The sequence below is a fragment of the Ictalurus punctatus genome, chromosome 19 (genome assembly GCF_001660625.3).
Source record: "Ictalurus punctatus breed USDA103 chromosome 19, Coco_2.0, whole genome shotgun sequence".
In the NCBI taxonomy this organism is placed as follows: domain Eukaryota; kingdom Metazoa; phylum Chordata; class Actinopteri; order Siluriformes; family Ictaluridae; genus Ictalurus; species Ictalurus punctatus.
This window is the reverse complement of record NC_030434.2, coordinates 4,267,619-4,283,654: the sequence shown is the minus strand read 5'-3', so window position 1 is coordinate 4,283,654 and position 16,036 is coordinate 4,267,619. Positions and strand designations below refer to the sequence as shown.

Sequence of the window (16,036 nt, the reverse complement as noted above, 5' to 3'; positions counted from 1 at the left end):
GACTCAGCAGGTGCCATCGTCACAGAGAAAACAATAGGCAATGCACTCCACTGCTCACGCTCACCCGCAATACTCCATTACTAAAGAAAAGGCATGTCGAAGCTCATTTAAAGTTTACTACAACTCATCTGGACAACCCTGTGAAATACTGGGAGAGGATAGTCTGGTCAGACGAGAGCAAAATGGAACTTTTTGGTTCTCATACTACACACCATGTTTGGAGAAGAAATGGCACTGCACATCCCCCTAAAAACACTACACCAACAGTGAAGTTTGGAGGTGAAGCATCATGGTGTGGGGCTGTTTTTCATCACATGGTACTGGCAGACTTCATATAATTGAAGGAACGATGAATGGAGCCCTTTACCGGGAGATTCTTGAGAAGAATCTGCTGCCATCCACCAGGATGATGAAGATGAGATGTGGGTGGACTTCCAGCAGGACAACGATACAAAGCATACAGCAAAGCAAACTCTCAATTGGTTTCAGAAAAAAAAAATGAAGGTGTTAGAATGGCCCAGTCAATCACCTGACTCGAATCCAACTGAACAAGATGTTAAGAAGAACGGACCAAAATCACACCTGAATACTGCGGCCCATTAATTTCCTCATACAGGAAGTGTCTTGAAGCGTCATTACAAAAAAAGTCTTCTCCACTAAGTATTAAATACATTTCAGTTAGAGTGTTCAATACTTTTTTCCTGTCTCATTCACCTTTATTACACATAACTTCATATATGGACTTTAATGTTGTGAATTTCCGGATTTACTGAGATAATACCATGTGATTACCAATTTCATGCCTCATTGGAAATATGTTTACTGAAAAAAATGTTGACGCGTTCAATACTTATTTCCCCCACTGTATATCTAGCCATTCATACTAATCTAGCTAATGTTTAGTAATTATATCTAGAGTGCAGCATCTGACAAAAGAGTAAGAACTTGAAATGAGTAAAAAAAGAAATATATATATATATATATATATATATATATATATATATATATATATATATTTATATATATATATATATATATATATATATATATATATATATATATATATATATATATATATATATATATATATATAGGGTGCACGGTGGCTTAGAGGTTAGCACGTTCGCCCGTTCGCCTCACACAGTCCTCTCCTGGCTCAGGTCTTATCTGACCGATCGTTATCAGTTCGTAGATGTAAATGGTGAATTCTCCATGCGTACTGAGGTTACTTTTGGAGTTCCACAGGGTTCTGTTTTAGGCCCACTGCTCTTTACTTTATATATGCTACCCCTAGGTCAAATTATTCGTAAACATGGAATTAGCTTCCACTGTTATGCTGATGATACACAGTTGTATGTTTCAGCGAAGCCAGAGGACAGACAGAAGCTTAGTAAAGTTGAGGAATGTGTAAAGGACATTAGACATTGGATGTTAATTAACTTCCTTCTACTTAATTCTGATAAAACAGAAATACTATTATTAGGCCCACGTGTAGCTAGAAGTATTCTTTCTGATCACATGGTTACTCTGGATGGTCTTTCTGTTTCATCATGTGCAGCAGTTAAAGACCTTGGAGTGATTATTGACTCCAGTCTATCATCTGATGCTCATGTAGATAATATTACTAGGATAGCCTTCTTTCATCTCAGAAATATTTCTAAGATAAGAAACATATTGTCACTACATGATGCGGAAATACTAGTTCATGCATTCGTCACCTCTAGATTAGATTATTGTAATGCCATACTGTCTGGATGTTCCAGTAGGAATATAAATAAGCTCCAGTTAGTCCAGAATGCAGCTGCTAGAGTCCTAACTAGAACCAGAAGATACGACCATATCACACCGATATTATCAATACTGCACTGGCTCCCAGTAAAATCTCGCATTAATTATAAAATACTTTTATTAACCTATAAAGCACTAAACGCTCTCGCGCCACAATATCTAAGCGACCTTTTGGTTTTATATGATCCGCCACGCCTACTTAGATCAAAAGATGCAGGCTATTTGACGGTACCTCGAATAGTGAAGGCTACAGCAGGGGGAAGAGCTTTCTCTTATAGAGCCCCACAGTTATGGAACAGTCTTCCTATTAGTGTTCGGGACTCAGACACAGTCTCAGTGTTTAAGTCTAAGCTTAAAACATATTTGTTTACTCAAGCCTACCCTGACTAGATTCTGTTCTACTACTTCGCAGTCATAATTATCTTTTTTCTCCCTCTCTCCTTTCGCCGAGCCCCACACGAATTTATGGAGATACTAGAGATCCAGATCCTTTCTGCCTCTGGATGGAGCTCAAATCTTCTTTAATTCCAGACTGCTGGGACTACGGCTGCTCCTAACGCCATACAGACTTCATATGAATCCATAATGAACTTTTTCACACTATCTGTTGTTACCCAGATGAGGATGGGTTCCCTTCTGAGTCGGGTTCCTCTCAAGGTTTCTTCCTCTTAAAACATCTTAGGGAGTTTTTCCTTGCCACCGTCGCCACTCAGTGGCTTGCTCAGTTGGGATAAATTCGCACCTTTAATATCTGTATACCATGTTGATATTTCTGTAAAGCTGCTTTGAGACAATGTCTATTGTAAAAAGCGCTGTACAAATAAAATTGAATTGAATTGAATTGAAGATGGATGGATATATATATATATATATATATATATATATATATATATATATATATATATATATATATATATATATACGCACACACAGTATCTCACAAAAGTGAGTACACCCCTCACATTTGTGTAAATATTTGATTATATCTTTTCATGTGTCGACACTGAAGAAATGACACTGTGCTACAATGTAAAGTAGAGAGTGTACAGCTTGTGTAACAGTGTAAATTTGCCGTCCCCTCAAAATAACTCAACACACAGCCATTAATGTCTAAACCGCTGGCAACAAAAGTGAGTACACCCCTAAGTGAAAATGTCCAAATTGGGCCCAAAGAGTCAATATTTTGTGTGGCCACCATTATTTTCCAGCACTGCCTTAACCCTCTTGGGCATGGAGTTCACCAGAGCTTCACAGGTTCCACTGGAGTCCTCTTCCACTCCTCGTTCACGACATCACAGAGCTGGTGGATGTTAGAGACCTTGTGCTCCTCCACCTTCCGTTTGAGGATGCCCCACAGATGCTCAATGGGGTTTAAGTCTGGAGACATGCTTGGCCAGTCCATCACCTTCACCCTCAGCTTCTTTAGCAAGGCAGTGGTCGTCTTGGAGGTGTGTTTCGGGTCGTTATCATGCTGGAATACTGCCCTGCGGCCCAGTCTCTGAAGGGAGGGGATCATGCTCTGCTTCAGTATGTCACAGTACATGTTGGCATTCATGGTTCCCTCAATGAACTGTAGCTCCCCAGTGCCGGCAGCACTCATGCAGCCCCAGACCATGACACTCCCAGCACCATGCTTGACTGTAGGCAAGACACACTTATCTTTGTACTCCTCACCTGGTTGCCTTGACACCATCTGAACCAAATAAGTTTATCTTGGTCTCATCAGACCACAGGGCATGGTTCCAGTAATCCATGTCCTTAGTCTGCTTGTCTTCAGCAAACTGTTTGCGGGCTTTCTTGTGCATCATCTTTAGAAGAGGCTTCCTTCTGGGATGACAGCCATGCAGACCAATTTGATGCAGTGTGCGGCGTATGTTCTGAGCACTGACAGGCTGACCCCCCACCCCTTCAACCTCTGCAGCAATGCTGGCAGCACTCATACGTCTATTTCCCAAACACAACCTCTGCATATGACGCTGAGCACGTGCACTCAACTTCTTTGGTCGACCATGTCGAGGCCTGTTCTGAGTGGAACCTGTATGGTCTTGGCCACCATGCTGCAGCTCACTGTCAGGGTCTTGGCAATCTTCTTATAGTCTAGGCCATCTTTATGTAGAGCAACAATTCTTTTTTCAGATCCTCAGAGTTCTTTGCCATGAGGTGCCATGTTGAACTTCCAGTGACCAGTATGAGGGAGTGTGAGAGCCAAATTTAACACACCTGCTCCCCATTCACACCTGAGACCTTGTAACACTAACAAGTCACATGACACCGGGGAGAGAAAATAGCTAATTGGGCCCAATTTGGACATTTTCACTTAGGGGTGTACTCACTTTTGTTGCCAGCGGTTTAGACATTAATGGCTGTGTGTTGAGTTATTTTGAGGGGACAGTAAATTTACACTGTTACACAAGCTGTACACTCACTACTTTACATTGTAGCACAGTGTCATTTCTTCAGTGTTGTCACATGAAAAGATATCATAAAATATTTACAGAAGTGTGAGGGGTGTACTCACTTTTGTGAGATACTGTATATAATCGGGTTTAATAATCATTTATTTATTTTACTTATTATAAATTTGTAATAGGAAATACTAGATAGATTGATTATATTCAAGACATTTTCACTTGCTATTTGTCTTGAAATATAAATGTCTATGAAATTAGGCAGTGCTGTTAGACCTAAAATGATTAGACTGTTACTGATGATCTTCAAAACACAAATTCTGTAGCATATTGACCTTTTAGCTAAGTCCAGCTAAGAGGGATTAAAATTGTTCGATTTCTGTAAGAAAGCCCATGATGAGAGGAATGAAAAAAATACAGAGGACTAATCATAGCCCATTTCCTTCATGAGTGCAAGAGCCACCAGTTCTAGCCTTTTGCAAGACAGAGGTGAGAGGACTGAATAGTTATCTCTTTTGAGAGCAGAAATGGACTCAGGATTTGACACTGTGACTAGCACTTCTACTGTAACAGTGCAAGCAGTGAGAGACTTCTGTTTTCACTGTTCACCTGCCAACTAGCTCTAAAAGTAATGTTTAGATTACCCCTAAGAGCTCTCCCACTGAAGTGGTTCTACAGTCATTATTATTTGTATTAAGAAATATGCTCAATGTGTTTAAGTAGAATATACAATACTGTGAAGATAATGAAATTAAATATTTCTACATTGAAAAAATATTTTAAAATACTTTAAAAATCACTGAGTTAAAGACCTTAATTGGGTTATTTTTAGCCCAATGGCTGGGTAAATATAGGGCAGAACACATTTTGGGCAAACTAACCCATCAAGTTGGGTTGTTAATTTTAACCCAGCAAATGGGTTCTTTTTCAACCCAAAGAATAGTTTCATTTTTACAAAAAAAAAATGCTTAGTTAATTTTATTTCATAAATGGTTTAATATTTTCAGGGTTATTTTTACCCTTTGAAAATGTCAAATATACCACATTATAAACAAATATGTCAAAATCATATCTCCTTTATTTATACACAAGAAGGTGTTTTGCTACAGCTGCTAATGTGTTATATATACAATTTGAAGTAAATTTGACTGAAATAAGTCATGTATTTAAGACGAAAATGTCAGATTTTGATCAAAGATTTTGTTTAGTAACAAATTTATGATCCAGTGGGCATTACAAACAAGTAAACCACAGCTAATGAAGATAGTGATGCATTTGGTCATGTAAACTGGACATTTTTTCTTTTTCTAATGTACAGTAATGGTTTTATGGATAAATATATTGATACGATCCTTGTTTCTCTAAATAAATCTAACAGTCTGTCCGTGTGAAAACCGCTACCTCCACTTGAGGAGAATTCAAAAAGTCCAGTCTGAGTTGATTTGACCTAGGAGGAGTCCAGGAGCTGGGCTGATGTGTCGGGGTGGGGTAGGGGTGCATTGATTCAACTGTCAGTAAAAATGACCCAGCCACTTAGCCAGCGGTTGGGTTACACAAAACTACCCAAAAACTACCAAAGACTGAGAAAATAACCCAATAAATGACCCAAAAGGCTCAACCCAGCATTTGGGTAGAAAAAATAACCCAGCTTTTTAAGAGTTTATAAAGAGCAGTAAACAGTAAGAAACTAAGCAAAATCAGTATTTGGTGTGACAATCTTTTGTTTCCTAAAATATATCAGTAGTCTCAGGTACAAAAAAGTGGTCTGTTATGTAATATGTTATTTTCTTTACTGACATACAAAAATATTTAAGTCATAAAAAACATGTACAGTGCCCTCCACTAATATTGGCACCCTTGGTAAATATGAACAAAGAAGAATGTAAAAAATATATATATTTAATTTTTAACCTTTTGATAAAACAAAAAAAATATTCACCAAATATACTCTATTTTCATGGATATCAAACAATTGCAAACAAACAAAACAGGTTTATAAAAAAACAAATCTTTGTTAAATATAGGTGTGCAACAATTACTGGCACCCCTATGAATTCATATGGGGAAAATATATTTAAAGTATATTCCCATTAATATTTTACTTTTTTTTTTAGTACACCTGGGTGACTAGGAACAGGAAATTGTTCAACAATAGCTTCCTGTTTCACAGGAGTATAAATATAAAGTAACACATAGGCCAAATTCCCTTAGTCATTCATAACGATGGGTAAGAGCGAGGAATATAGCTGTGATGTGCGGCAAAAGGTTGTTGAGCTTCACACAATGGGAAGTGTCTATAAGAAAATAGCACAAGCAGTTAAAATGTCCATTTCCACCATCAGGGCTATAATTAAGAAGTTCCAGTCAACTGGAAATGTTATGAATCGAGCTGGAATTGGACGAGTGTCTATATCGTCTCAACGCACTGTGAAGAGGACGGTTCGAGTGGATAAAACATCTCCAAGGATCACAGCTGGAGAACTGCAGAAGTTAGTTAACGTCTTGGAGTCAGAAAGTCTCCAAAACTACATTCTGAAGTCACCGACATCACCACAAGCTGTTTGGAAGGGTTTGAAGAAAAAAGCCTCTACTCTCATCCAAAAACAAACTCGAGCGTCTTCAGTGTGCAGACACTACTGGAACTTCAAATGGGATCGGGGTCTATGGTCAGATGAAACCAGAATTTTGGTAATAAACACAGAGGTGGTTTTGGAGCACACAGAGAGGTAGCCGTATGGAAAAGTACCTCATGCTCACGGTTAAATATGGAGGTGGATCTTTAATGTTTTGGGGCTGTTTTTCTGCAGAGGACCTGGACATTTTGTTAGGATACATGGCATCATGGACACCATCAAATATCAACAGATATTAAATGAAAACCTGACTGCCTCTGCCAGAAAGATTCAAATGGACCGTGGTTGGATCTTCCATCAGGACAATGATCCAAAACATCATCAAAATCAACACAGAAATGGTTTACTGACCACAAAATCAAGGTCCTGCCCTGACCATCCCAGTCCCCTGACCTGAACCCCATAGAAAACCTGTGGGGTGAACTGAAGAGGAGAGTCCACCAGCGTGGACCTGGAAATGTGAAGGATCTGGAGAGATTCTGTATGGAGGAACGGTCTCAGATCCCTCGCCATGTATTCTCCGACCTCATCAGGCGTTATAGGAGAAGACTCAGAGCTGTTATCTTGGCAAAGGGAGATAGCGCAAAGTATTAACTAAAAGGGTGCCAATAATTGTTGCACAATTGTTGCACATTTAACAAAGCTATTTCTTTTGGATAAACCTGTGTTTTGTTTGCAATTGACAAAAAAGGCAATTTTCACAACCTTCTTTGTTCATATTTATCAAGGGTGCCAATATTAGTGGAGGGCACTGTACAACAACATGTGTACAAAAAATAGGGTACCTAAGGCTTTTCCACAGAACTGTATATCTGAATATCATTTCATATCATCATATATAATCTGAAATCTAATCTAAAAAAAAACACAATACAGTTTCGCTATATTGCCTATCTGACACCAACAACAATACATCTGTAGCCTCAGGTTTGAGGATCTCATAGGACAGCAATGTCCAGAGACATTTGGACAAGCTAAACAATGTTAGACTACAATTGGGAGTCTAACTGAGCTAGCCAGATGGCAAGCACAATGTAATCTCTTTCCTTTTTGTATTTGTGTACCTTTATTACTGTAGTAGGCCTGTAATGACATCTATCTTAATTTCTATTGTAAAAATAATGACTGCTTACACAGTAGTGTGCAAAAGTCTTAGACACCCTAAATTGTTTTTAATATACAAATTTTGTCTTAGATGTTGATTTTAAGACTTCTGCGTTATTGAGTCAGAATAACCACATTCCCACGTTTTATCTCCTTTCTGTCGTGTAACCCATTATGCTTTGTGTTTCCAGGATATTAAGACCAAGTTAAAAACATTTTTTAAAGCGTCATACAGGCAGGGTGGTGATCTCTATACTAAAGTAATAGCTGTTTTACACCAATAGGTTCAACCTGCTTGCATTACATAACAGGAAACTGCATCATTACTGTATGCCTCATATAAGCAGAACAGGGTTTATAGAAAACAGCAACAGAGGTGTGAGTAAAACTCTGTGTCTATGAGATGGATGCAAGTGCAGGTTAGCCTTTTATTAAAAAGACACAATTCCAAAAAGTGAGGCAAGTATCATAAACATAAAACAGGCAGAAGGTCAGATGATCAGCAAACAGAATAATGTAGGCATAACCAAAACCCAAAAACCTGGTAACGAGGCAAGGTAACAAATAAAATAGCAAGAAATAGCAAGGCACACTGAACGTTACTTCACAACTGGGTACGTGTCAAAAGTCTGTATGTATATGGTGGGAGTGTAATTGTGAACAGGTGTGTGTGATTAGAACTCGGGAGATGGCGAAAGTGCCGCTGGAGTGTTGTGCTAGAGATTGTGGTCCATGGCAGCCCTGCTTGTACTGTAGGTCACGTTGTGTTCTAGGAAGTGGAGTCTCTGGTGGATTCCAGCGTTTGTGTGACACTATGGCAAAGTGATTCAATCAAACAGGCCCTTAAGGGAACAGGTGTCATGTAGGTTAGGACAGATGCAAGTGCAGATAAGAGCTTTATTAGAGTAGAGACAGTCAGACAAATCCAAAACGTGAGACAATAGCAAACAGGTATTAACTAGACTAAACAAGAATCGAACAATGAGGGTGAGAACAAAACTATGGCACAGAAACAAAGAACAAGGCGTGGTATACGGAAAACTCACGCAATATTTCGCGTTGAACAAAGAGACATGAGAGATTTAAATACTAAATGAAATCAAGCGTGAGACACAAAACAGCTGAGTACAATGGTGACACGTAAGGGAAACAACCAATAACAATACAGGAGCAGAGACAGGACATAAACCATAACAAAACACACATGTCAAAAGTAAACAAAGTCAATGTCACTGAAACCTGGAAGAGCGCGCTCGCGCTTCGAGCTACGGCACACACTGCACGCTCCAGTGCTGTGTGCGAAGGGAAATCATGACGTCAGAGGAATGTTCAATCACACTCGTGAATCATATTCCAACACAGAATTACACATTTGGACAAAATGATTGGACCCTTGCAGCACTTAAATGTCCTGATCCAGAGATAATCCAGAGTATAATTTCTCATAGACACACAGTTAAAGTTACAGTGTTCTATTACTGATCAGCTAGTAAATGAATCATCTGAGAAAAAGAATACAGATAGGACCAGAGTGCCACAATGCCTTTTCATAAAACTGTACAGCAGTTAAATTAAATGTGTGTGTGTGCAAGCGTGTGTGTGTTAAAAAAGAAAGAATATAAAACCCATACTTAAGCCTGCATAAATCTGGATTCCCTGCATGTATAACTCATTTATACTGAGCGCAAGAAATGAGAGATTGATGAAACTTCTGAATCTGTGGGCATAAATTTAGTGGTCAGTACATAAATTACGTGTCAAATACTGACAAGGGAAGAATGTCTTCTTTTTAAAACAATGAATCAACAAAAACAGATTGTTCTTATATACACTCTGGTTTTCCTCCAGTTCCACATTGAGATAGGTCTATACATTCATTTGTTGATTTATCTTTTTCTAAAGAATTGCTTAATTGGTTTCCTTCATCTCTACCAATAGACCATGGGGCATTTGTAATGCCGCATTTGACTAAAGAACTGTCTCCTCAACCCCAAGTTCAGCAAAGTGACATCAAATCATGGCAAAGCAGCATGAATGAAATATAACTGAATTATACTGCTTTAGATCAGCTGTAGACATATTCACATGACATATTCACATATTCACTTTAGACATATTCACATTCAACGCATAACATGGACTATAGAGTTCACTTTTGAGGAGGAAATTTATACATCACTAATCACAATTAGTTTGTTAACTAGTTTATTGCTAACAAAAGATGAACATCTATGGATTTTTTTCCTGCCTACTTTGTAGTTGAAATGCATTAAAAATGCTTACACTGTACAATTTTATGTTAGTTTAAAAAATGTCATCAGTAAGCACAAAGACTAGTGCATAAATCCCCTTGTTGTAGCTTCAATGTAAAATATAACGAGATTGTGTGGAGTAAAGGTCTGTATTGATTATCACTTAGAAGTGGAAGATCCCGAAATCTACTTTCTACCATAAACAAATCAGTGACATATACTGTAGCACCACAAATATCTTCCCATTTTAAATGGAGAGCTACAAGCTACAGAAAAGAAGTAAAGGTGAACTGTCATAGAAAAAAAAAAGACATGAGCAAGGCCAGTAATTTCCTTATCTTTCCCCAAGACTCTTTGTCACAGATCCCAAGTAAGGACAGTTTTGACAGAGTTGTACTTCTCTGGCATTCAGAGCTGCCTAATCTGAACTGGCTCAAACATCCATCCATCACACAGCTGGTCTGAGATTCATTACCAGACACCAACTGCTGCTAAGGAACCACTCGGCTTGTCCGTCCTGGCAGCTGCAGAGCTTCAAGACAGATTTGTCTCTCTAAACCTTGACACCATCAGAGCTCGAGAAGGAAAGTAAGAGTCTAGTCGAGCAGGAATCAATGTCTATAGTCAATGTGCACCCATCAACGAGAGATAAATATAGATGTGGTCTTGTTAACAGTGTATTGCACATTTAATAGCACTGCAGTGTGTGTCTCAGGCTGGCCTAACACTAAGGACGCTTCATCACACTCAAGTAATCTGCTGTCAATGAAGCTTGTCTGAAATATTATCAAGATGTTCTGGGACCTGGAAAATAAACTGCCTGTGTCATTTTATGGCATGGATTAACCATACAGTACCTTACCATGAGATTAGATGTAACACTTTTAAGTGCCACCAGATTCACACACTAGGTTTTATGTGCTTGCATACACACTCCAAAATATATTTATAGCCATCTTAAATGAGTCTATCAACTGTTTATGAAAAACCATGATATTTTTATAACAACTGTACGTGAATATGTGAGCTGTTGATAACAGGATCATTAGACAAACTCCAGTAGTGGTTAAACTGCCCTGCTTTCCCTGAATCACCCCAGAGAGAAAATAAAATCACTTCCACCTTCTGACAACAAAGTTGTTTTTTGTTTACATTTGTGATTATTGACCTGTACTTTTGATGTCATCAGCACATACGCAAGGATGGAGATCTCTGCAACTAAACTCACCCATGAAGGCAGCTAAGGTTACTCCTCATACAACATAGGGATAAGTATCTGATCCATTGCTCAGATTTCAGAAATTGTCTGTCTTACAAATCATGAAAGGGTTATAGATGAAACACATTATTGGAGCAGACAGGGAGAGAAATAGAGAAGAGTAGCAATGTATTTTCAGAGGATGAGACAGAGGATGAGACAGAGGATGAGGCAGAGGATGAGGCAGAGGATGAGGCAGAGGATGAGGCAGAGGATGAGGCAGAGGATGAGGCAGAGGATGAGGCAGAGGATGAGGCAGAGGATGAGGCAGAGGATGAGGCAGAGGATGGCTCAGGCTGAGATTGTGCATGCAAAATGGCAGGGTTGAAAAGGAAGACTTGCAGAGGTAGAGTGGAGATTATGATATTAATCAGGGAAGTGGTAACAAGAAATGGCAAAAACAGCAAACAATATATTATATTACACAAAAACAGGTCAGCGTTACCAATGTAGTTCAACTTACAACAAAATTTATTTAATTAAAGCAAATAAATCAACTGTGACTTTAATTCAGTAATGTTATTATAAATACATTTTATAAATACTTGCCAAAAATGTGCTTTATGACTGCAGTGGTCATGTTCTAAGCACTTGTTCAAGACATTATGCAAATATTTCGCTTAATATGCGCTGGCCAAAGGAGAGAATGAAGCTGGTGACTTCTGCTTCACTGGAGCTATCAGACTACCTGGGGCGCAAGTCCCCTATTAACAATAAGCTTCGTTTAATGAGTGAAGTGTCCCTACCCTGGCCTGTAATGGCTCATTTGATTCTCAGAGTGATGGAGAGTCACCTCCCCGAGCCACATGGAACTGGAGAAATGAGCAGACACCCCTGTCTCCCCACGGTGAAGCTGCTTCAGTGACGCGTAATTGAATAGTGGTCATTAGTGCTACATTAGAGCCATCTGAGCAGGGCCATGGTCAGTCAGATCTCTCCTCTTTGTCAAGATGTGAAGACAATTATGGGAGGAAAAAATATGAGACTGAGTGGAACACTGGGCAGTGATAAAATAAAAGAAAGAGGGAGAAATGAAATGAAAACCTGAGAGATTGGCATGACAGACTTTTATGTTGGAATTGGGACAAGCTGCATTTAATAAGCTTTCTAAAATATATCATTCACACATGAGTGCAGTGGAAAGACAAGATGTTTTCACATGTATGATAATGGTACATTCTGGGATATGGTTGTTTATGAGCAATTCAGCAGCAGACTCCAAGAATGCAGTGTAAATAAAAAAAAAAAGTGGTGCAACAGAAAAATGTTCATCTGATCAGCTGGAGATTGCAAGCTTGAATCCAGATGATGTTCCAGTCGGGAGTCCAAGAGAGTAGAATTGGCTGTGAGCTCTGGGTGTGAGGGGAATACTCTCTCTCCCCTGTCAATCACAGCGGAACTAGCCAATCGTGGGTGTTGTGATCTCATGTATGCAGAAGGGGGCAGACAGCGCTTTCCTCTGAGCATGATACACCACTTTGTGCATGAGCAGCAGTTTGAAAATATGTGGCTGACTGGCTTCATGTGTCTCAGAGGAAGTTAGCCTTCTCCCTCTCTGACTGGTGGGTGGGAATTAGGTAGACATTTGTGCTAAACAATTGTGATATATCCAAAAATATAAGGAACAAAATCATGTTTAAAATAAAAATAAAATAAATAGCACTAATATATGAAACAAAATAGTTTTGGAATGCAACAAGCATTTATATGTTTTCAACAGAAATTACAAAAAATTGTATGGATAAAATCATCTTTTTTATGTTGTAGTAATATTTTTTTATGATAAAAATACAACAATGTTCCTGAAATTCATAATTTCTAGGTTGAGGTCATACTGTAATTGACTCTTTCAGAATCTTGGGGTGCAGTTTTGTTTATTATAAATTAGTTTCAGGTATAACACTGTCTTGATGTAGCCATAATATTATAGTAGTCATAATATTGCTTCGCAAGCATTAATCAGGTAGGAATCAAATACCAGCACGATTCACCCGTTGCTAAGAGATGGCATGCAAAGAGAAACAGATGTGATTTTATAGTAACGTTCTTCAATATTATTTCATGGTCTGTGGAGTGACTGGTAGAAATGTGTCAACAGTACTGCTAGCTCCGTACAAATACAGTGAGACAGACTTCAGGCCTCATTAGTGAAATGCAGACATTCAACCAATCCAGCTCACTATACAGAAACAACTAGGTCACATTTATATAACTGGAATTTTTCTATTCACTCTACACAGAAACGCAGACACAAAAAAAACAAGAAAAAAGAAACTTCTGTTTAAAACTAGTATTGCTTCTGTATTGCTATCCAACCCTACATATTTCACTTTAAGATGTTATAGACAAGTTCTTATGAAAGGATTAAATCCACTTATGACATGGCATGTTGTGCTGTAAATGTCCAATATTTAGATTAGAAATTACCCTAATTAAAAAAAACAACCTAAGTAATTAGATGATATGGTGTCAGTGGTTAAGATGATGAATGTAAGTGTTGCTTCCTTAAAAGGGACCCTGAACAAAGCCCTCATTGTTGCCTGACTATTAACATTTCATTTGACTTGTTTAGTGGCTAATTGGATGCGTGTTAAATCCTTTGCTTCTCAGTTTTAATCCTCTTGGGTTACAACCAGAAGACTTGAGCTGAAGATCTGCATTCAGCTGGGAAACTGAACACAAAAATTGGAAAGTGCTCCTGCAATCTGGAGAGAAAAAAGTGGAACAAGTCTGCAGCACACAACTGTATAGCACTACAGTTTGCCTTCACTGGAACTAAGAGGCCCAAACCTGCTCCAGCATGACAATGCCCCTGTGGTCAAAGCAAGCTCCATGAAGACATGGTTTGTTAAGGTCCTGCACAGAACCCTGGCCTCAACACCACTGAACAATGTTGGGATGAACTGGAATGGAGACTCCTCACCCAACATCAGTGAATGACCTCAACATCACTAATGCTCTTGTAGCTGAATGAACACAAGTCCACACAGCCACGCTCCAAAATCTAGTGGGAAGCCTTCCCAGAAGAGTGGAGCTTATAACAGCTAAGAAGGACTAAATCTGGAATGGTATGTTCAAGGACATATGTGTGTCCAGAAACTTTCAGTCATATAACGTACTTGTCTCGTATCTAATGTTTGCTAGATTTTAGAGAGGTTTCCTAATGATGCAATAAGAAAAGCTTAGAGATATGTGTGTTGACAGAGGACGAGAAGTCTGAGTAATAACAGTAATCCATGGTATTGGAGCATAGTATAAATGGGAGAAATATCAGTGAAGATGACGCACCCATATCTCCCTTTTCTAATCATTTGTAAAAACATCTATTCTAAGTTCTGACTCTCTGTGAGGTGCTCCTTAAAGCAGCCAGCTGTGTAATGTGTGTCCAAGTCAGGGCTACATTTCTTGGGACACACCATTTGTTCTCAAGAAAAACAAATGCCTCCACCTTCAACAGCCTTGACATGCTTCTCCATCAACAGAGAGAAGAACTGGAACAAAACAGACCCCTGGCCAAACCACAGTCGAAGGCCTGTCACCTTGACACAAAAGTACAACAGAGGCATAACAACAATAATAGAAGCAACAGTACAAACTTGCTCAATAAAACACTTTACTTCTCACATGACACTGCAAAATTCAAAATCATTATCGGGTGAGGTTTTATTGCTGCTTTGAGACAATGACCGTTGTAAAAAGTGCTATACAAATAAAATTGAATTGAATTGAAAAATGAATGAGACTGATGTTCCTGACATTAAGCTGCTCATCTGCCAGCACTTCAGTTTGTGCTGTAATTAACAGGGGTTCCTCTGTTTGACACAAGACAACGACAACTCACCTATCTCTCTAGAGATCTGAATGAAAGCCTCCACGCCGCTCTCGCCATAGTTGCCCTCAGAGGCAAGAGTGGACACGTAGTTCCAACCCATGGCCGTGACGATGTCCAGCATGGCCTGTGCCTGGTACGAGTCTGGTGGCACCACACGGGAGAAGAAGTCATATCGGGTGTTGTCGCTCAGCTCTGGAGCTGTGGATGCATAGCTGATCTGCGGAATCTATAGACAACAGAGCACAAAGATAAAGAGAAAGTTGAGAGTAAAGAAGATGGACAGAGGAAAACAGATGGCACTGAAGGAATGATTTGATCATGTTACAATGAGACTAACTTGGAGCAAATGTCTGAGGCTGACTAAGCAAGTGGGTGTGCTTGTCTCCACTGAGAAGTCTGGGTAATGGTGTTTGGGGTGTTTGATGGAGTAATGAATCTGAAGACTGGGGGAGCTGGAGCATTAGTGTTATAATACAGGACAGAGATATCTCAGACACGGACATAGATATATCCAGACAGTTATCTCCACCATACAGAGTAGTCATTGTTTGATTTGTTTGTTTTGAAACCTACTACTATGGCAAATCTTCCATCAAGCCAAAGCACATGCATACATTTGCACAGAATAGCACCATCTGCCTAGGCTCGATGATGAGCGATGATGTCTAGCACAAGTCTGACAGTGAAAAATGTACCATATTTAAACTGTTCCATTTAGTGAGTTATGAAATTGAAAGCGAAGTATCTGATGAAATAATGGT

The 16,036-nt window shown here is 39.0% G+C and overlaps 1 protein-coding gene across 1 annotated transcript in view; it reads right to left on the bottom strand.

The window, feature by feature from the left end:
* Positions 1 to 15,497, bottom strand: part of grm8a (glutamate receptor, metabotropic 8a) — a 170,778-nt gene extending 155,281 nt beyond the window's left edge. The window contains exon 1 of the mRNA XM_017494913.2: positions 15,285 to 15,497. Coding sequence (XP_017350402.2) covers positions 15,285 to 15,396 — 112 coding nt within the window. The 5' untranslated portion in view covers positions 15,397 to 15,497. The remainder of the gene's footprint in view (positions 1 to 15,284) is intronic.
* Between the last annotated feature and the right edge of the window lie 539 nt (positions 15,498 to 16,036).